Below are 21,551 nucleotides of genomic sequence, written 5' to 3'. Positions count from 1 at the left end.
CCCAAGCTCCCCACCCTCTGCTTTCATTGTGGAAGGAATTTCAGTCAGGTTGAGAGGATCCACAAAGTATTCCTTCCACCACTTCACTATATCCCCAGACACAGTCAGCAGCACTCTGTCCAGAGTATAAACAGTATTGGCAAAGAACCACCACCACCGCTTGAGGCATCTGACTGTTTGCCAGAATCTTTTTCAGGCTGACTGAAAGTCATCTTCCATAGCTTCACCGAACTTCTCCAACATCCACGTTTTGGCTTCTGCAAATGCCTGAGACACATTCTGCGTTGCCCGTTGATAGCTGTCAGTTGTGTCTGGATGAGGCAGTTACACCCAATATAAAGCACAGGAGCTCACATGTGATATGCAAGTACACAAGCAAGTGGTACACAAGCAACACTTTTGAATCACAACCTAAAAAAAAAATCCAAAATTTGTAGTTTCTTAGCATCATAAAACTTTCAAAGTTAGTGCTAAGTTTATTTGAGAGCTCGAATTTGCCTTAAAAATTGGTTTTAATGTCAATTGTTAAGATTACTTTGTAGTTACACTGCAAATTCTCTTTTCTATTATTCCAAGGAGAATGTGGGGAAGGTAGTTTTAGTCTTATGACCATTTCTTGTCTCTCTTTTTACTTTTTAATAGCAGGGTGAAAACTGTTACAAAATGTAGCTCTCTCTTTCATTCCACAGCATAATTACTAAGCAGTTTGCAAGCTTAATAGTCAATTTCAGTAATTGTACTCAGTAATGTCCTGTTCTTAGACTTGATGGTGTCCCAGAAACATAATCAACAGTGATCGAGGTAACTCAGCACCACCCAATGATTATTCAGACTATAGAGATGAAGTAGTGTAGTCTCAGTCATGAATGTGTCTTAGCAACACTATTTTGTTCCACAGCATAAAAGTGTTTTCAGAGTAAAGGCTTAAAATGGTAAAAGTACTACACTTTTTCGGGCTCCAAAATGATTACACTACTGCTTCTTCAAACCTTAACATGTCTATTTTTTTGTACGAGGTGAAAACTGTCACAACAGTGACACTGCACAACTGTAGGATGTTGAAGAAATACTTCAATACATCCAAGGTGGGAGGGAACTTTATGCCATACGCCATGAACTGTTGCACCAGATAACTGAGTTTTAACTTTTTATTTTTCAACTTCGGCCTGAAAAAAATGAATAGTCATTGTTAGATGATAGATACATGGATGCAGGCACTCCATTGCATGAATGCTTCCCTATACAAAACAAAAAGCATAGTGAAAAGGCTACCATCTCAGAAATCTAGACACATCCAGTTTCCTGTTTTCCTGGATGTTACAATGAGTATTCCAGTGCAAGTCTTCTTCTCACCTACTTTTTTCTCTTTTACCCTGACAGAAACTTATTTTTAAAATATAAAATGTACAGCACCATCTGATAGGTAAGCTTCGCTGTGGTTTTTAATAAATTGAAAACCCTGTTTAGAGTGACCTATATGCTCTGGTAAAGAGAAAAAATCTTTGCCATTTCCAACTCATCATGCCCCCAAGAGCCAAACGTGTACGGCAGAGAAAACAGTGCACTTGCTGGACTCTAATTTTCTCAATCCATTCCTTGTATCATTGATGTATAGTTTTGGACCTTTAAATCTACTTTGGCTGTTGTATATGTGGTAAAATTGCTGAACTTTGAGCTTCCAGCCCAAGTAATTTATCTTCGGTGCTGAATTTTAGGCCTATCTCAGCAGCTTCTCAGCTTGGTGAGGGTGCTTATTAATCTCTGACGGAGCTGGGGTGGACATGCTCACATGGGGTGATGCTTACAGAACACAACAGGGGCTGCTGAGGCTGAGAGACACCACCTGCCTGCTGCCTCCAACGTTGTATGACATTTATGCCTTTATACAGTCTTTTTTCTGACTTTGTAAAATTGTAAACAAAAAGAGAATACTTCTAAAGTTATCAAAGGATATATGTAGGTGTAAGCAGAGCAATAACAATTTGTCCCAGTCATTTGGGGAAAATAGAAAAATTCTATCGCTTTTTGGAAATATGAGCTCTATTGATATGGAAATCGAGGCAACATGTTTTCCCAATTAGGTCTGAGAAAATATTTCAGCTTCTCTACAGTTTACGGCCCCATTTGACCTGTTTTTGTTTCCAAATGGATCCGGTGTTTTAAATGGGTAACATGTGAAACGCAGGCAGATCAGTTTAGAATGAGCACTTTTTTTTTATTAGAGTCATGCTTTTGTAACATAGAGAGAATAACATCTGCTATTAAAATAACAAGGTCTTCCATAATTAATACATTGTTTAGATGGCAGCAAATGTTGTGTATGTGAGCATTACCCATGCCATGAGCAATAATGCATCATGAACTGTGTGCTAATAACAAACTGGATGGTCCCACCCCTCTTTAGTTCAGAGGATGCAGCATCTATTATCTCCAAATTTCATTATCATCAAACCAAAGAGTGACACCCTCCCTCTGTTTCCCTCTGAAGAGCTCAGTCCTTCTTACTCTTTTTATATTGAGTCACATTACTGACTTGTGGCCAATTGAGCCGATTAGATTGTGAGATGTTGAAAAAAATTTCCCCCAGTATTGTGCAACTTTTTCAGTCTATTGTTGCCTCTCTTTTCTCTTTTTAAAAATGTGTTACTGGTTTCAAATGCAAGATGAGCAGTGATAAAGCATAAAACATTGAACAAAATATTTATCTTTTACATAAAAAATATCAGTTTCAGCATCTAACATGTTTTGTTTGTAGTATTTTCACATTGGTATATTAGGGTTTAAATGATTTGCAAACCATCACATTCTGTTTTTACACAGCATTCCAACTTATTATGAAAACAGGTGCGATATCTTCTCAATTTTTGTGCCCTCGTTTTTACATCATCTCCCACATCACCCTACTCTATCCAGCTTTCAAAGTTGCTTTTCTTGTGTGTCTTTCCCTCATTGATTTTCCTTCAGTGTCCACTCTCCTTTGCTATTAAGACAATTCACAAAAGGCCTTGTGGTTTTTAATCAGCCTGAGCTTTCCAAACCTCTTTCTGTGGTGACCTAAATACGAATATGCTGATGTACTTTGGCCTTTGCTTTCACACTGTTAATGTTAGATTGTCTTCATAAAATAACCATAATGTGCAAATCATGAGTTATTAATGCTGGCGGTGAGACCAGTAATCATCACACACATTACAAACACACCCCAAAACATTACACCAGTGTTTACAGATTTGATCCCTTTGATCCCTAAGATTGATTATTGTATCAGTCCACCTGCGGAGTTAACCTTCACAGTACACTCTGACATGTGTTATGGTCTGAAGAGCAGCGTCTGACATGGCAGCAAACATTTTTCTACAAGTGGGCTACATGGCTACATCCTCCTAAAACCAATCATTCTTTGTGAGACTCTTATTTTTTTTTAAATTCTAGGCTAATCACTGAAAACTCAATGTTTATGTATGAACTGGGATGTGATTAGCAGTGTTGGTGGCCTAAACAAATTGTTTTCACGAGTAGAGCAGCACATGGTGTCTCTTTTAGCAGAAATTGTACTTTGTGTTATCCATGATATTAACCAGTGTTCTATTTCTGAAGAGGGTTTGTTTGAGTTGTGCTGTGGGGATTATCATAGCCTAATTTTGCAACAATTGAACAAAAGCACAACAGTCTGTCAATCTTTGGTACACAAGCTAGCTGCGTAAGTTTATTGGTCATGCACCCCCTCTGCACAGAGCTTCTTGTCTTTTTTTGGTCACTATAGCCGCTTTCGGACTGTAGGAACCTTTGGCAGTTCCTTTAACCTTTTAATCCGCGGGGCCATTTTCTCCCGCATTCGGACATACAGGAACTCTGGGCTTTCTCCCTTAGTTCCTATAACCATTTCAGCTCCTTCTCCTCAGCTGGGTCTTTTCTGGGTTCTATAGGAACACATCTGACGGAGGTGTTTGGTGGTCGGTAGCTACCTCCCATGTCATGTTGTCACGGCTGAAATGTTTACTCATACGACACAGACACAACCTGTGCGTGTTTAATAAGTTAAACTTACACGTGGTCTCCTTTGTCTGCAGCGCTCTGCTCTCCTTTCTTTCTTCCTTCATGAAATGAAAAAGTATCTCCTGCACTCGATCCTTCGTCTCCTGACTCTCTCTGTGTGCTCATCCAGCCTCAATATTAGACGCCTGATGTGATCGTCCATGATTAATATCACCATCATGCAGACCATGAACACGGTGGCCTCCCCACTCTCCATATTAGCTTCTTGGTGGTGTTTTTTTTATTCTCTCCTTACTTTTACCAGGTTTTGTTTTGTTGTTGAATGTGGCGCTAAACGGCTAAAGGCGCTAGCATGGTTGACGCGGTATGCAACCGGCATTCCGACATCCCGTCACTCAGACATGACGCCACTGCGACATCCCGCCATACCGACAGTTTGGTGCCACCATTCCGACACTTTGATACACGCATGTGGTGCTGAAATCACAGTGCGGTAGAAGTTTATCTGCCGGTGAACCCAAGTGTCCATTGTCCTGATAAAGATCTAGCCTACCAGCTGTTGTGAGGCTTCACTTTGACAGCATTCTCAGTGGTTTAAGGTAAAATAAATTGAGGCAATTGTCACAAAAACAAATAGCATCCGTTTTACACTGCCAAATGAAATATTGGCTACACAATGAGCCCCTCATCAGCCCTCATCATCAGTAAATTTCTGAGTGGGTGCGATCAGTCTTGCTTGACTTGCGTGTTGGAATGTCTCTCTCTCGGGCATTTGTAGCTGGTACAGCCCTATTATTGCATGCCGAGCTGTCCACGCGTGTGGTGCTGAAATCGCGTGTCGGAATGGTGGTATGTTGAAAAGAAAAAATCATACCGCCATTCCGACAAAAGAAAAAATGAAATTCGGAATGACGGGACGTTTCATTCCTTAAAAAAATGTCACCATTCCGACAATTGAACGTCAATGTCGGAATGTTGGTATGTCGGAATGGCAGCATGTACCCGGTTGACGCGTCGGTCGCAGCGTTGTCGCACCGTGACGTCAAAATGACGTATCAGGCCTGGTGCTTCCCTTGAAAAGACGGCGCAGCGCGTTGTCGTGCAACAGTCGATTTTTGTAACTTGGCGGCGACACCAACGAAAAACCGGATGGACCGATGTGAGACCAGCTCAGTCAGGAGGTGCGTTTGTACAGGCAGCTGTACGAAACTGCAGTGAAACAGCACAGGGAGCACGTAAACTCCCAAAACTGGTGCACAGAGATGGGCAGAACTTTGGGGAAAGAGGGAGAGTTCTGTAAGAATGTGTGGGGGAAGCTACGGGACAGATACGTGAAGGCATAGAAGAGGGCAGAGACTCAAAAAGTGGTGATGCCGGGGGCTTCAGACCTTCACCTCTTTTAACTGAATTAAAAAAATTAAATTATCCGAATACTGCAGCATTATCATTAATGACAGTATTCCTGCTCTTCATTTTTTTCTTCTCCACTTTCGTGGTTGTAGAGTAGCGGTAACCTTCACGTAGCAGCGCCACCTCTGTGACGGAGAAAATTGCAACTACTGGCGAAACGACTTGCGCCACTATATATGGCGGGCACGAACTTGTGACGTCATCAACACCACTCGCGCGAGCAGACGCAGCAACCATGCTAGAGCCTTAACGTAACACGTCACTGACGCAGACGGCTGCGCGCGGCGCATCAGTCCCGACCTGGTCCCGACTCATGTGCGAATGCAGACTGAAACAGTTCCGCTGGGGAAGGACAGTTATCAGAACAAAATTCGAGTAGGACAGTTCTGATAACTACTTTCTTAGAACGGCTCTGTCCGAAAGCGGCTCATGACGAAAAGAATCTTCACAATGACTCAGCTTTTGGCTGCTGTTAAATCTCATTGTTACATGCTGTGATTTTTGGTTTCAGCAGACCACTGTCACATTGCTCCATTAATGATGAAACTGCCCATATTTTCACAGCTTTCTTTGAAACCTAAAATCCAAGTTTGCTAGTAAATAGACACATATTTGACTGGAACCTAATTTGTGTACATTTAGCATTCAAATGAACCCAATCTAAAAACTTTGAATGCCTCTCACAGCTGCTGGATGGTGCAGTGGACTGTGTGCCTCAGTCTAATGTGCCTAAATCTGAGAACATTTCTATAGTACACTAAACCACATTCTTGCTTCCTTTCTGAAATGGACTAAAACTGAACTTACACTTCACATGTCTAGATATTTACTGCTGCCTAAAATACTTTATGGACTTCCTCCTTCTAGTTGAAATATCTTTAAACATTGACAGCACAAGTGTCGAGCTGTCATAGCAAGAGGAACTTGGATGAGACACTCAGTTGAAAAAATACTGTGTTAAGACTAGTCATAAATCATGAGCATGATGATTCTCCTCCTACTCAACTGGATAAAACATGCGTTTCCTCTTTTGCTATGAGAATTAGTCATGTTGTGATGACATCGTTGTGTTTTTCGCATGCAAAAGAACTTTTTTGGAGTATGATCCTAGTTCAGATATCAGCAGTTTCTATCTGGGTTTTTTTTTTTAAAGGCTTGGCAGAGTTTGGATCCCCATCCCCTTTTCCACGAGCTCTCCATCTGTTGTACCTTCCGTATGTGCCACACTGAGTGGAGGGAAGCAGCCAAGGGACAGACTGTTCCAAAACCTACTGCAGTTCACGTTTTAATAAATCTGTTCAACCTCACAACTTCCACTCAAGGCATGAGGGATTTTTTTTCCAAAGATTTTAATTCAATTCAATTCAGTTTATTTATATAGCGCCAAATTACAACAAATATCAACTCAAGACACTTAAATAGTATAGTCCAATTAAAGCCAATTGGTTCAATTAATTGTAATCATAATTCATTTAAAAATAATCCAATTAATTCATATAGAGCCAATTCAAAAACAATTTCCTAGTTAAGGAAACCAACAGATTGCACCTAAACTTTTCTGCAGTCAAATCTCCCGTCCTGAGCGTGCCTGAGGCGACTGTGGAGAGGAACGACTACCTTTTAACAGGAAGAAACCTCTGGCAGAACCAGACTCAGGAAGGGTGGCCATCCACCCGACCAGCTGGGGTTTGAGAAGACAGAGAAGAGGGGAAAGAGGTTAGGTGAAAAGCAGAAGGTTACATATATTTGCAGCTTTATAAAGTGCTTTAGTCACTTTGACCTTCTTTTTTATGTAAATCTTTATAAGATTCTCACTGTTTATTATAACCTCTATTTGCAGCATATTCCCACAAAACAGACGAATTGAACACCACTTTCTCAGCACCTCAGTGTGCACGCACACATTTTAGGTGTTGTGCTCTTATGGTTTTATCATTTTGTTTTCTGGTGTTTTGTCCATACCAGCTAAAAGAATAATTAGAAGTTGTTAATTTATCAGATGGACCCAGACCATACTTCATACAGTGTACATCCTCTACTTATTAATAACGCTAACAATGTTGTTACCACTAGCCATCTAAATAGGAATATGATTGCTTACAAATGAGTCATTATACTTTTATGTCAGGATGCTGTATATTAAATCCTTTGGTCAATATCTGTAAATGAAGCTTTAATGTGGGATTTAATGTGATTTTACACCTTATTTGGTCATTAAAGTCATTTCCTGTGATAATCCATCAACCCTTTTTTTTATACCCACTTCATCATGTTAAGGGTTGGGCTGGAGGGGCTTTCCAGCTGTCATTGGACAAGAGGGGTACACCTTGAACAAGTTCCTGTAAAAATTCTCAACATATTTAAGTTAGACAGATGGGAAACTACATATTCAGACTGCAGAATTGGCCTGCATAATGTAGTTAGCAAAGAATGTAAACGGAAGGAAGAGACTGTGTGTTTGACTACCTTTGCACATGTATCCTGATGTGTGCACATTTAAGTGCTTATGTCTGTCTGTTTGCCTAGATCCGTGCATGTGAGTCCCAGGTTAGAGCCATCCATTAAACCGTGTTTACAGTGTACAGGGCCAGAGTCACTCTTTGACGCTTGGCCTAGCTTGGCCTCATCATTTAGGAAGGCTTTTAAAGTCTTCCGCCTGTGATTCTTGTCGCCTGTCAGGGAGAACCTACGTATGATTTCTGGGATATTGTGTTCCTTTGCTGTTGTTCGAGAATCAGAGAGATTTTTCACATTCCTGTCCTGTGAGGTGCTCGTAATTTCCAGTTGTGTGGTCACTGTCATGCTGGTTCGTCATGAAGCTTGGAATGAGACCTGGTTTGTTGTTGAGAATGTTAACCTGCATTTGTCTTTAAATCCTGGAATACCTTCAAAGCCTGAGGAATTTCTTTTTAGAGTAGTATTTACCAACTCTAACTATAAGATGCATGAGATTAACTGCATCCAGAGTTCAGAATTTGATAAAAAAATTTAAATACTAATAAAAGTCTCACCATGGCTAATGAACTCCTTGTACACATTTATCCTGTATGTTTTAAACCTCCACTATGTTCTGAACTACCTCGTCATTTTCAAGAGAAATATTTTTCATAAAGAGATGTTCAGACAAAGCTCTTAATGCACGCAGGCCTTCTTTTCGGGAAGAACAGTCTTACAGCCCTCTGTTTTGTTAAGAATGTTTTATATCATTTGGCAAATAAAAGTTTCATGTTGCTTTTCAAATGATCTGTGAAATCTATATTTCTATATGTCGTAATTAAGCTTAGTTAAATCTTCGGTGCTGCGCCATCACCAGGTGAGGTGATGACAGTGATGAATGTGCCACTTTGTTGTGGGAGGATGTGTAAAATTGAGCCGCGTCAAAGGAGCAAAAGTTGGAACGAAGGACACGTGCTAAATGTGTTGCTGGAATGAATAGGCACGTGTGCCGTGGGTTAGACAGAGGAGAGAGGGACTCGTGTTATTGTTGGTCATTGTCCAAGTTGCCACATAAACCATCATCCTCTATGAAACAGTAAATGGAGAAGATAAGAATACATTGTCTGAGGATGCAGACAATTATTTGTCATTTATCCTGAGTTTGCATACACTGGCTAATCAGCTCTAATTACAAAGTTATTTCACAGATGATAATAATGCCATTAGTTTAGCAGAAGTTGGATTATGGACCTGCTCAGGAGAAAAGTTTGTACATTAAAGTTTAAGCTACACATTTTGTACATTGATGCCACACTTTTCTAACAGATTTTTAAATAAGCTTACACTTGAAAATTACCCTAAAGTTCCTCATACTGTAACTGTAACTGTTTTCTTCAATCACTCCTCTCGCTTTAAATGTGAAAAGTTGTTTTTGTCTGTGCTGACCTAGATGGAATCTGCAAATGGACGCCGTGCAGAAAGCAGCTCCTTCATGGAAGTAGGTTGCAGTGTCTCATAGTGGATAACTTTTGCCTCAGCAGTAACACTGCAGGGAACTATCTATATTTATGCTAGTAAAGAGAACACTGTGATTGTCTCGTCCTGTGCCTATTCTGTCAGATAGATATCCTGCACAAATGCACTACAGTCGTTTCTTTGCCAATATGTCAAAACAGCAAAACTTCCCTGGATTTATTTTTCTTAGTAAAGGTGCAGTGGTGACAGTTACCAGAGGAGTTGAAGTTTGGTTTACAGCCATAAATCTTTGCAGGAAGAACATTTATCGGTCTTTCAGGGACCACCTGCGAAGAAACGTTGTCACTGTTATGTCTGTTGGATCTGGACTGTTTAAAATAAGATGGCCTATCTTGCCTGGAAATGGTTGAAACAGAGTGGGAAAAAAATGATTCAGCTGTGTTTGACATTTATTCAAAGAGCCTCGAATGAAAAATGTAAATGGTAATTGATCAAGGAAAATGTAATTTCTTGCAACACTGTGTGACATGTCGCAGAGGCTGCAGAGGGACAAGCACGTACACTTGATCCTCCACTTGATTTTTCCTTGCCAGTTATTAATATATGATAGCTGGCAAAAGCCAAGTCAGCTCCTCGAAAATAGAAAAAAACAGCCATGATGTTTTTGAAGTAAAGAGTGCCGTTTGGCACGTGAACTCTGAGTGATTGCCATGTGGTTCAATAGTGCACCACTACTGTTTGCAGACTTAGCAACAGCTTGTTTTCACTGGCTTCTGTGAGTAACAGGGAGACAGAGAGGGATGCTGCGTCAGAGGATGCAGAGTAAAGGAAGAAAACTCTTTTGAGCAGCTAAAAAGAAGCAAAACAGCCAGCTGAAGGAGAAACCAGATGATAAAAGAGGGGATTAAAAATTTGGGTAGAAGCAGAGTGGGGAGGGGGCTCAGTATCACTGGGTAGAGCTTGTTCACCCGCAGAGCCAGCAGAGGTGCGCCTGAGCAGCGCAGCCCTCTGATTGGTGAAGCGCTACACAGCTCTCTCCCCTCCCCCCTGAAGGAAGAGGTGCAGCAAGAGTGTCAGACCCAGACAGCACAAGCCTCCACTACTGAAGCAACGGTTTTCTAAAGCTCTACCTAAGATGCAGTCTCGAGAGCATATCAGGACAGACTAGATTACACATCCTTGATTGTCTACAGACCAGCAGCATCTTCTACTTCTTGGCTTCGGTTCCGTTCAAATAGATGATCAATAATTACTTATCAGCTATTAAAAAAAAATTGTTAATTTGATTGACTGGACTGAGGAGGACGACTCCTTGTCACCATGGGCAGGCAGGGGCATGATACCTCTGCTGCGACTCCTGGGATGCGTGTCCAGTGCTCCCAGAGCAAGATGAGCCTGTCTGCATCCTTTGAAGCATTGGCTGTCTATTTCCCCTGCATGAACTCCTTTGATGAGGAGGATGGAGGTAAGATGACAGCTGAGGAAATTTCACATCAGCACTTGGATATTAGTCTTTGAGGAATTAGATTTAAGATTATTGGAAAGAGGAGGTTTAAAAAAGCAGGTTTAGAAATGAGTAATTTAATTAAGATGACATTATAGTCCAATTAGCATTATTGAATGTTTGAGCTATACGTACTCTGGTATCTGAAACTTGACATTTGTGAACAGTGTATCATGTCAGCCATCACTTTGTTGGGAAAGACATGTGGCTTTGGTTGTTACTCCTGCTGTCAGTGTTGGTGTTGTTAAAACAGATAGTTAAAGGAACCTGTGTATTTGCTGAGAAACTTCACAGATGTCTCACCGTTATCTCATTTGCCAAATCTGACTCTGTGAATGAAAAGCAAAAATTCACCATACTCTATTTTGAATGAATGACTGTTTAGTATAGTGGGTGGTAGTGCTTATTTAGCTCAGGACTATGACTGTACTGAACAGCATTGTGTACCATTTGTGTTTATTCTTATGCCTCCTCAGATGCATTTCCTGTTTTGTTTTCAGTAGTTATATTCATACTTACAAATGTTACTTTTGTCCAGTTTGTCTTTGAGCCAAGGTTTTGCTATTGCAATATCATTAAGTGTGGTTTGACAGTAAACCAGCAGAATTCCTTCATTTGCTTTAAAATAGTTTTGTTTTCATTGTTCATTGACAAGATCTGACTGTGCACTGATTGGCAGAGTAGGTCTGCTGCAGACGTCAGCGATGACCTCTGTGGCTGCCTCTCCTATTGTAACATCTGAAGAGCAGGAAGAGGAGGCAGAGGCAAACTGAATGATTGAGATTTCAAGGCTGAAAACCTTCATGGCTGCTTACTTCAAGTATATGCATGTGTGAGATGTTATTTTCCTCTTCCCCTTTAATACTCGTAAGGGTAAAGAAAGCAGGGTTTGGAACTTGATTAGGAATGTTGCAGTCCACACATGAGTCATTCACACGAGCTGGCAAATTATCAGAAGAAAATGACATGAGATCCATGGAAACCAGTTGTTTGTCAACAGTATGCACCCTCTGTCCTCAACAGTGATCCAGTGATAACGCTGTATTATCTAACTGTTAGGCTTTGCGGTGATTGTTGGACCTCTGAGAAATAACACGATATCTCATGATGCAGTCATTTGATTATAGACAAGAGAAGAGGAAGTCGGATACATAAAAAGCACAGCAACAGCATTTTGTATTGCCTGTATGAGTAGCCTTTGATTGCAGCATATATTAAGCTCTAAAATACTAGTCTAGCAAGCCTCTAACCATTCATTTACTACAAACGCGCTGATGTTGTCAAAATCAGTTCATTGTGCCTGATTTGATTTTATGTAAGCGTAATTTCTGCAGTTTTTGCTAACATCCTTCTCAAAGGAATACAAAAGTAAACATACATCCTCTTCTGTGTGCGTGTGGGTGTGCATGTGCGTGCATGTGTGTTTGTTCTATCAGCAGTGGTGAACCATTCATGCTTTACTTGGTGTAGGTATGTGTATTTCTGCCACAGGCATGTGGTCCGACATGCATGCTGGCTGTGGATGAGCAGCAGCAGGCCTAATGAGTAGTGTCAGCTGTCTTCTTGGATCAGTTGGGATGGTGGTCCTGGAAAGGAAAGAGGGATGGGGTTGTAGGTGAAGTATGGACCTACTGCGGTTCCAACAAGGCAACCAGAGGCAGTCAGAAGTTTTCAGACCAGGGGAGGGTTGTACATATTGCTCTGTTCAACACATTCATGGAATGAGTTCTCTTCTGTTTGAGCCAATGAAAGCACGGGTGTAGCGAACCCTAATTGTTAATGTGGATGCAACTCGCTGTGTCACAATATGATTTAGTATCATGGATTCATAGTCTATACCCCCTTTTCTCCCTCTCCTCTTTTGCAATGTGTTTAACTCTGCGTGCAGAAGCAGGAGGTAAGAAGTTGCGCAGCACTATTCAGAGGAGTACAGAGACAGGCCTGGCAGTGGAGATGAGGAGCAGGATGACTCGGCAGGCCAGTCGGGAGTCCACAGATGGCAGCATGAACAGCTACAGCTCTGAGGGAAAGTAAGGAGACAAGGACATTCACTTTTTACATACACAGCAAACAATTCAAACTCAGATTTGTTGCTATAACTTTTTTTAGGCTTCAAGTTTTAACAATTTTTCTGACATATTGTAGGCAGTAGTACAGCCATTACTGACCCAACCCTCCGACTTTAATCAGGATGAGTCTCTGATCCGTATCATAAACCAGGCATTTTTGTCCGTTTCAGCCTCATCTTCCCCGGTGTGCGGCTGTCCTCAGATGCTCAGTTCAGTGACTTCTTGGATGGCCTCGGCCCCGCCCAGCTGGTTGGACGTCAGACTTTGGCCACTCCACCTATGGGTGAGAACATTTTTTTTCTAAAGTTCTATTAAGAAGGAATTTCAATGTCATAATGAAAATTAAAAATTAAAAACATTTTTTTTAATCAATTTTTTTAGGGGACATCCAGATTGGCATGGTGGACAAGAAAGGAGCCCTGGAGGTGGAGATCATTAGAGCCCGTGGCCTTGTGGGAAAACCAGGTTCCAAGGCACTGCCAGGTAATTCAAACTGTCAGACAGCCAGTTTTTCAGGGCACTAACTCTTATGTCAGAGATTCATTGTAGAGTACCCAGCCACTTAGAATAGCTGATTACTTCATGCATGGTTCATTTGCTTCCCAGCCGATTCTCTGTTGGGTTTATGGCTGGAAACTAACTGGCCCTTTTTCTAGGCAATTCTAAGTGGCTGCATCTGTAAAATGAAATTAAGGTTGACTTTGTTGGTGGATGAGAACAAGAGGCCAGGCAAATTGTAACTACTCTTTATCTACTCCATATTTCTAGCACCATATGTAAAGGTCTACCTTTTGGACAATGGAGCCTGCATAGCCAAAAAGAAAACTAAAGTAGCAAGAAAAACCTTGGATCCTCTTTACCAGCAGCAACTGCCGTTTGAGGAGAGTCCGGGAGGGAAGGTTTTACAGGTAAAAAAAGCGATTCCTTTAGATAGTTGCAATGTGTCACAGTAATTAAACATGTTACATAATTAACCTCATTCATGCTTTATAGGTCATCGTATGGGGTGACTATGGACGTATGGACCATAAATCATTCATGGGAGCAGTTCAGATACTGTTAGATGAGCTGGACCTGTCCAACATGGTGATTGGCTGGTACAAGCTCTTTCCACCGTCCTCACTGGTGGACCCAACTCTGGCCCCCCTGACAAGAAGAGCTTCCCAGTCCTCACTGGACAGTTTCTCTCGATCATAGCAGCGTGTGGACTAATAGCGTTGTTGTAGCAGCCAGTGTTGCGATTACAGGTCACAAGCCCCGGTTACACTGCATGCTTGATGTTGTGTCTTCTGAGCCTGTTTCTAGGGGTGCAAATGTGAACCTGTGTTTTGAGCAAAAACGTTGCGCACATTGTGCACGTGGCAAAGTGTGTCGCAAGCACCCGGCGGCAGGGATTGCCAGGTGTTGTTATGGAGGAGCCTGGAATGAACTCCTTAGCACGAGGAATCCATCAGTTCCAGGTTTTCTTCCAATTCGAAGCCATGGGGGTCAACACTGGGAACCACTAAACGAGTTCTACAGAGGCCCTTTTCGAATGAAAAATTAATGTGTTGCTTTAATTTATTTTTTTTTCCATTTATTTTTTTTTTCTTTTTCTTTAAATTTCAATGTATCTGAATCTGAAGGGGGTGACAGTATTTCTAGTCAGATGCTTGGTCACACCATGCCAACAGACCTAGCTGTTTAAATGCAGTTTTGGAGACCACTACTTCTGGTGAGGTGTACCCACACTCCCCCGAAACTTAAAAAAAAATGCTCTGCATACTCTAGGTTGATGTGCTGATCGGCCTGTGCTGGTAAATCACCAGTTAATCAGGGGTAACATTGAAGTGGCCACCATCAACACTCCAGAATATACAGTAACAATCCCAACCCCATAAAAAAAAAATGTACAATCTTCATAATTCTTTCTTTGTTGATATATTGTATAAAAATGAAATGAGAAAATATTTTTTTTCCTTTTTAGTTGATTTGCATGGGCACAAATTTAGCTGAATAAAAGAAAAAAAAGAACTTTATTTTCTTGAGGCTGCAACTTGCAAAAAAAAGATGAAGAAAAATAGATAAAACAAATCAGCCATTTTCAACAATTTATATTATTTTTAAAGATAAATTTCACTAGTGCATGGTTTTCAAAGGGGAGTGAATGCAACATCGTGAAAAAAAGAAAAAAGACATTGTTTACCATTCTTTAGACCATTCATGAGTCTGTGTTTCGCAGACGTGCAGATAAGAGAAACTTAAAGGAAACTTTTGGAGTTATTAAAAAAATAAATGTTTATGTGACAAGAAGTGATAATGAAAATAAATGTAAATTATTTATTTCATGATAAAAGGCGCCCGCCTTATAAAGATGAACATTATGTGCAAATTGTACGTTTCTCTTTTTCTTCCTTGTCCCAGGGAACTTTTCATTGTAGTATTCATTGCTACCATTGATCAGTCCCCTGATATCGTCCAGATTTAGTTACTTTACAGTTCTGAATTGTTTCATCACGTATTTTGTTTTCGATTTGATTTGTTTTAACAAGCATGTTGAAAGGGATTTTTCGACAACATGTCTTGGGCACACCTTACAGTAACTCAGCATGTTTTGATAAAGATGATATTTGGAATTTTTGCAGTTTCTTGTACAGTGCATGACGACTTTATTACTTTTCTCCCTCACATTGAATTGAGCAGCAAATTAGTAGTTGGTCTTCCATGGCCAGTTATTGAGGTTTTAAAAAACATTCCACCCCCAAGGTCATGTTTTTGTTCAGGTTTTTGATGAAAAAAAGAAAACAAGAAAAATATTTTATATTCAATGGAGGCTGGCCACATAGTTGTGATTGCAAGCATACTTTATTTCAGTATTGTTAACAAACATGCAAAAATAATCTGAACTGGTACAAGCAAGAGGTCTATTCCTAATAAAGAAACAGCGAACTTGCAAGAGATGTGTGCTGCTTTGGTTCAATTTTACCAGGCACTGTTAGTGAAGATGAGCAAATCACAGGTTCAAATAATAAGGGATATTGCCACAGAAAAAGTTTTTTGTTTGTTTGTTTGTTTGTTTTAATAAAAATGAAATTAATTTACTATATTTTTGTTAATTTATTTAAAAGCCAAGACCATTTTATTTTTTATTTTATATTTTTAGTAATTATAGATGCTTCTCGTGTTTGAGAAGTATATGAGTCTTATAGTTACAGTATGTCTGAATGAAATTAAATTGAGGCATTATTCCTTTTCCACGTGCAGATGATACATTTTAATGTCTAAGAAAAACTTTGTCGCTGTAACAGAATACAGTATATATTTTCATTTTCATTTTCATTTTCATTGTACATACCTTTAGATGTCAGAATTTGAATAAACAAACTACCGTAAATGGATTCATAGACTCTTTTGGAACAGGAAAAATGCCTCATGATGACAAAGACATATATTATTTATCCTTTTGAATGCCTTTTGATTTTCTCTTTTTGGTGCAATGTGTTAATGCCAAGGCTATGTCTTGGTTAAGTATGGTTGAGTACAGAGATTTATGTAAGTTATTTTTCAAATTAAAAATAAAAAAAATTGATATTACAATGATGCCAAGAGTTGGGTGGTTATAAAATCTACACACACATACACACACAGATACAAAGACACAATATAACAGTAACCTATTTTGCATTGCATAGTTTCTGTTACTGATCGTGGTTGAGAGGCTAAGAAGTGTGCCCTCTACTTTTTATAGCCACTAAACTAACCCTTTCCTTTCAAATGAAAGAATATTAAATTCACCACCAATGCTAAGTTGTGTCTGTTGTGATATTCATTCATGAAGCCTGGCTGCTAAAAAGAGCTATTGTTTTGTAACAAAAAACATTCAAATTTGGCAAGGCATATATGAGGAGGAGTCATCGAACACAAACTAGCTGAGAATCTTGTTGCTCTCCACGTTTGAAAAATACAAACTCATTAAGTTGTGATGGAATATTAATCATCTGTGATTTTAACTTTCATTTAGAAAGCCAATCCAATTGTAGTGCTACTGATTTTGTTCAAACTAGGACCTTTTTAAACTTTACTCACCATGTTTCCTGCCCAACTGATAGTATTTACTATCGGGTAAACCATCACAGCTTTGTATGTGGAGGTCTTAGGTGTGTCAGACCACCAATGTCTCCGATTTTCCACCCTGCTATATACTGCCCCCAGTCCTCTGTAACCAAATTATTTCTCTGGCATCATTAATGCATGTACTATAATAGACTTCTCTAAAGAGTTTAGAGCCTCTTCTTTGCTCAAAGGCATTAATAATCTCCACCCACTTCATACTGACACCGACCACATGTTCACTAGGCAATTCAACATGTGGAAATATCTTGGACTTTGTGGCTCTTTTAGTGACTCTTTTGACTGGTTATATGACTTCCCCACTAGCTGACAGGGGCAACTTTTTTAATGTAAGCCCCCCTTAGCTTTAGATCCCAGAGACTTCCCTGCTTTCCAGTGATGACTTGAGGAAAGTTGTTACAGCCTTAATCACGTCAAGGCTGGACATCAACTGCCTGTGCTTGGGCATCAGCCTTTAGCATGTCTGCAGCGGATTCAGACTTCCTTCCTACAAGAAAAAGACAAAGTATCACCCCATTTCTTGCATCGCTCCACTGGCTCCAATTTGAATACAGAATTGAATTTAAAAACTCAAAACTTTACATTGGCCAGAACTCATCTGCTCATATTCTAAATCGAGACCTCTTAGATCCTCTGAAAAACCTCTTTTAGTTGTTCCCCATTTGAAGTTATAAAATGCTATAAATTAAATTAGATTTTTGTGTTAGCTTTGCCAGCTAAAGGTTTCACTACTGCAAAGCGATTCGCTGGTTTTGTGATTATTCCTAGGCAAGGAAATAGTTTTATTAAAAGGATATTCTGCTTTTCTTGAAGTTGGGATATGCGAAGTACTCTTAGTGTCTGTAGTCAGTCGGCCTTTTCACACATGCCTTTCAGGCCGGTGCTGCTGCACCTTTGTTGGGCATGGGTATCAGAGGCAGCACGGGGTGGGTTGAAAACACTGATCTGCTGCTGATACGCTGATATGCCTCTGAGTTAGTAAGAATGGTAGTAACAGAGATTAAACTGGTTGTGTGTTTTTGGACAAGCCTGCATTGTGGAACATGCCACCCCAAACTAACAACACTGTTATCACTTATCTGATTCCTCGGGGCCTGTTTAACGTGTTTAAGCGCGCACCAATGTGAGGCTGAGCTGGTTCTGTCTGGCATTTTGCACGATAACGTGCAAAACAATAAAAAAGCATTAGTGGGGGCAACCAGAAAAATCAATTTTACTACATATAAAACAACCTAAACCTCAAACATTTCAAAACTGTTTGAACAAACACAATATTTTCACATTGTGATTTGAATCTAACAATTACCGTACATGGACTAGGCCTGGTAATGTAGTCTTTGTTGTGAAACTTTGACGGAACCGTTTGCAAAATGTTCTGCTGTTAAGAAACTACAGACAGAATGTCAAATTATTTGATGTTTGTTTCCAAACACCACTGCTCTTTTTTTCACCTTCACTTTTGCATGTCTAATGAGAGACTGTCCTCCACAGTCTGATATGACCTATAATCATGATTAGATTTACAATAATTAGCCTCTAACGATCGTGGGAGCAACTTCATGTGAACTGTAAAAACGTCGTCCATAAAGATGAGGGTTGCGGTTGCGTTGTAAAAAGAATGCATTTTAGCCCAAACCATGACAATTTTCTAACTCTTACCAACTAATATCATTGCCTAAACCCAACCAGAAAGTGAAACAAGTGTTTTGGTAAAGTGTTGTGTCATTAACTGAATGTAACTCGAAAATGAAAATTGTGTCAGTCTCGCCATGGAAGCATGATTTATTGGAAACCACCACATCTTCCCCACTTCCTTGTAAGGACTGTTTGGTATGAAACACTTGTGAATGACGTCTGCTCTGATGTAGAAAAGCTCATCCTGCTGCTTTTAGGGTCAATACTTTAAAGGAAGTTGTTACATCGAAGGTTATGACCAAATGACCAACTTGATCATATCAAATTAATTGGAGGTCTTGTTGCTAAATGAACCTGTATGGATATTTAACAGAAAAGTAACCAATGTCTCACAGACTGAATATAGTCACAATAGTTGCATGTCTCGTGTCTGAAAAAGGCTGATGTTATTAGGTTCTAGTAACATGGCCTTTACAAATACCACCATCGATTGATGGAAAGCAGCGTACATCTGGAAGGGACTTAAGAAAACCGCATAGGCACTCTTCACAAGCATCATTTCAGAATGAAGCTGCTGATGTCAAGAATATATCAAATAAGTATTTTATCTTGTGAATTTTTTCTCAGTTTCCGACTTGAGTTTCTCAAAAGAAACTGTTATGAATAAAACCTAATTTATTGTCCAAAAATTCATCAACTTTGCAACAAGGTTTTTAGCAATCAGTGTTGCAGTCCTAAATAGAAAAGAACTGAGACAAGTGTCTTACACTGTCAGAATTCCACCTCATATTAAGACTTGCTTCTGCTTTTTGGTTGAAAAATAGGAATGACAGAGATATGACTTATGACTGTGGTTTGAAGGGGAGGAGCTGTTCCTGTTTATGTTTTAAATAAGAGGCTGCACACCACATTCTTTAGAACAAGCTCAGAACATCAGGTTTGTATTTCAAACAAAAACAGCATTTTGAAAGATTTTGATGTAATGATAAATCAGTATGCTCTTATAGGCTCTCATGCTGTGTTTCTCCCACAGAATCTTTCATATCCAGAATGCTGCTCTCGTGGATTACAATAAAGCAGAGCTTCCAGGATGTCATTTCTCTGGTTGTGGATGTTTTCACCACTGGTAAAAGGGATGGCTTGAGAAGAACTGTCATCCTACTTTCTGCCTGTAGCTGCTCCAGCCTCCTGCTCAGCTCCCTTCTATTCCTTTACCTCCTCTTCACTTTGGACTACCAGCTAGCAATGGCTGGAGGGATTGCTGGCTGCTTTGGGACTTTATTGGCTGTTGCCCTTTTCCTATCAAAGAGAGTAAGGTGTTTGGGCACTCTGTTTGTGATATCTATTTTCATGAAGAAGAGCCGTAACTTGTTACTGACTGCTGGGACTAGTATAGTTGTTCTTAAGAATATTCAGAACACTCTGGAGAACCTTGCACGCCTGCTCAGAAGTATTATTTGCAACCTGAAGGCAAAAAAAGCTTCCATCATTGCTCCGTTCAGTAACTATATTGAGATGTTAAAGTGGATAGGAAACATGCTCAAAGGTGTTACAGATCTAGGACTGTTGAAACTTGATTCTCAGCTCAAGGTTTCGCCTAGGCTGGAATCTGAAAAGTTCCAGTTAAAACTCAGTGAAGCAGAGCAGAGGCTGAACGAGACTGTAAAATATGCTCAGGCCCTCATGGAGACCGTCTCCTCTGTGACTGACAGGATGTTTCCTGTCATCGGCTTCCTCGTGCTCTTAATGTTTATAGCTTTACACATAAGAAAATACTGCAACAACATGAAATTTGAAAACAGGTTCATCAGTAGAAAATTTGTTCTTTTTGACGAGAAGCAGAAGGCGGAAGGAAAGCCCCACGTCCTCCCCCTCACACCAAAAGAAGAAAAGCTATACACCTCCATCACCTCCCCACGTCCCACCCCCAGAGAAGGTAAAGCTGTTCTGAAATTTGGAACTCCAGTAATCTCCCACTTTTCAGCCTGGATCATATTTATAACTGTGGATGCGTTATTGTACTGTTTAATTGAAATCATTACAAGAAGATTATCGGAGCTGGAACCATTCTATGTCCCACTGATAATAAGTTTCAAAGTAAGTGTGTTATTCATTTTTCATTATTTCTGATATTTTCTTTCAGTCAGCCACTGAGTACTAATCCAATAATGTTTTCAGGGGATTGCAACCTTAATTGGTATTCCATTTGTTGAGGAAAACCATCAAACAGACTTTTCCTACTCTGTAACCTTGTTTGAGAAGAAGTGCCTCCCAGAACCCAAGCTGCTGCTGTACAACTCTATATTCCCACTGAGCGCCATCCTGCTCACTCTGCTTATTATGGCTCTGATGGCGGCCAAAATCTCCCAGCTCAGATTGTTAGTCTGCGAACGATTCTTCCCCACAGCTGCCGATTCAAGAGTACAGTACCTGCATCGCAAAATCCTGAGAAAGAGATTAAAAATGAGGACGGAAAAAAATGACTACGCCCTGATATCATTTATCCTTAAGGTTTGCATTTACATATATTGACTTAATATCATGCATTATGGGTGTAAAGTATGAAATATAGTTTCTAACATATTGTTTTTGTTTTTCTTCTCTCATCAGCCACATTTCTGGTGCCCGCTGCTCTTCCGACCCAAAGATGATCCGCAAAGTGTTGTGTGAGGAAATTCTTCTTTCTGCTACATGACCTCATGAGGAACACTATGACTCTAATGAGGACAGTGACAGCATTTGTGCTGGTTGTTCTGCCAATCTGGTCCAACTTCAGGATGAAGCTGACTTGATATATATATATTCCTCTGAGGATGCCAACTGAACCATGCACTGAATGTGGTATCAGTTACAATTTCAATCAAATTAATTTAAATTTGACTTTATTTATATGATGCTAATTCACAACAATTTTC

The 21,551-nt window shown here is 40.0% G+C and overlaps 2 protein-coding genes across 36 annotated transcripts in view; both read left to right on the top strand.

The window, feature by feature from the left end:
- Positions 1-16,470, top strand: part of rims2a (regulating synaptic membrane exocytosis 2a) — a 140,159-nt gene extending 123,689 nt beyond the window's left edge. For 34 of the 35 annotated variants that reach the window (XM_075464837.1, XM_075464833.1, XM_075464856.1 and 31 more), the window contains 5 exons: positions 12,711-12,852; positions 13,062-13,174; positions 13,273-13,374; positions 13,660-13,799; positions 13,885-16,470. In XM_075464837.1, the coding sequence (XP_075320952.1) occupies positions 12,711-12,852; positions 13,062-13,174; positions 13,273-13,374; positions 13,660-13,799; positions 13,885-14,088 (701 nt within the window). In that variant the 3' untranslated portion in view covers positions 14,089-16,470. Of the gene's footprint in view, positions 1-4,869; positions 10,784-12,710; positions 12,853-13,061; positions 13,175-13,272; positions 13,375-13,659; positions 13,800-13,884 lie in introns of those variants that run through there. The other variant, XM_075464852.1, reaches the window with a different exon arrangement.
- A 3,411-nt stretch (positions 16,471-19,881) lies between these two features.
- On the top strand, positions 19,882-21,306 carry dcstamp (dendrocyte expressed seven transmembrane protein). Its single transcript, XM_075466454.1, has 3 exons — positions 19,882-20,733; positions 20,815-21,057; positions 21,247-21,306. The coding sequence occupies exons 1-3, from the start codon at positions 19,882-19,884 to the stop codon at positions 21,304-21,306; spliced, it is 1,155 nt and encodes a 384-aa protein (XP_075322569.1).
- The last annotated feature ends 245 nt before the right edge of the window (positions 21,307-21,551 follow it).

The sequence above is a fragment of the Odontesthes bonariensis genome, chromosome 5, assembly GCF_027942865.1.
Source record: "Odontesthes bonariensis isolate fOdoBon6 chromosome 5, fOdoBon6.hap1, whole genome shotgun sequence".
NCBI lineage: Eukaryota > Metazoa > Chordata > Actinopteri > Atheriniformes > Atherinopsidae > Odontesthes > Odontesthes bonariensis.
This window is presented reverse-complemented; position numbering and strand designations above follow the sequence as displayed.

Coding starts and splice junctions, on each gene's coding strand:
- dcstamp (XM_075466454.1), top strand. CDS start 19,882: ATGGCTGGAGGGATTGCTGGCTGCTTTGGGACTTTATTGGCTGTTGCC. Junction 20,734..20,814: donor CACTGATAATAAGTTTCAAA/GTAAGTGTGTTA, acceptor TAATGTTTTCAG/GGGATTGCAACCTTAATTGG. Junction 21,058..21,246: donor CCACAGCTGCCGATTCAAGA/GTACAGTACCTG, acceptor TTCTCTCATCAG/CCACATTTCTGGTGCCCGCT.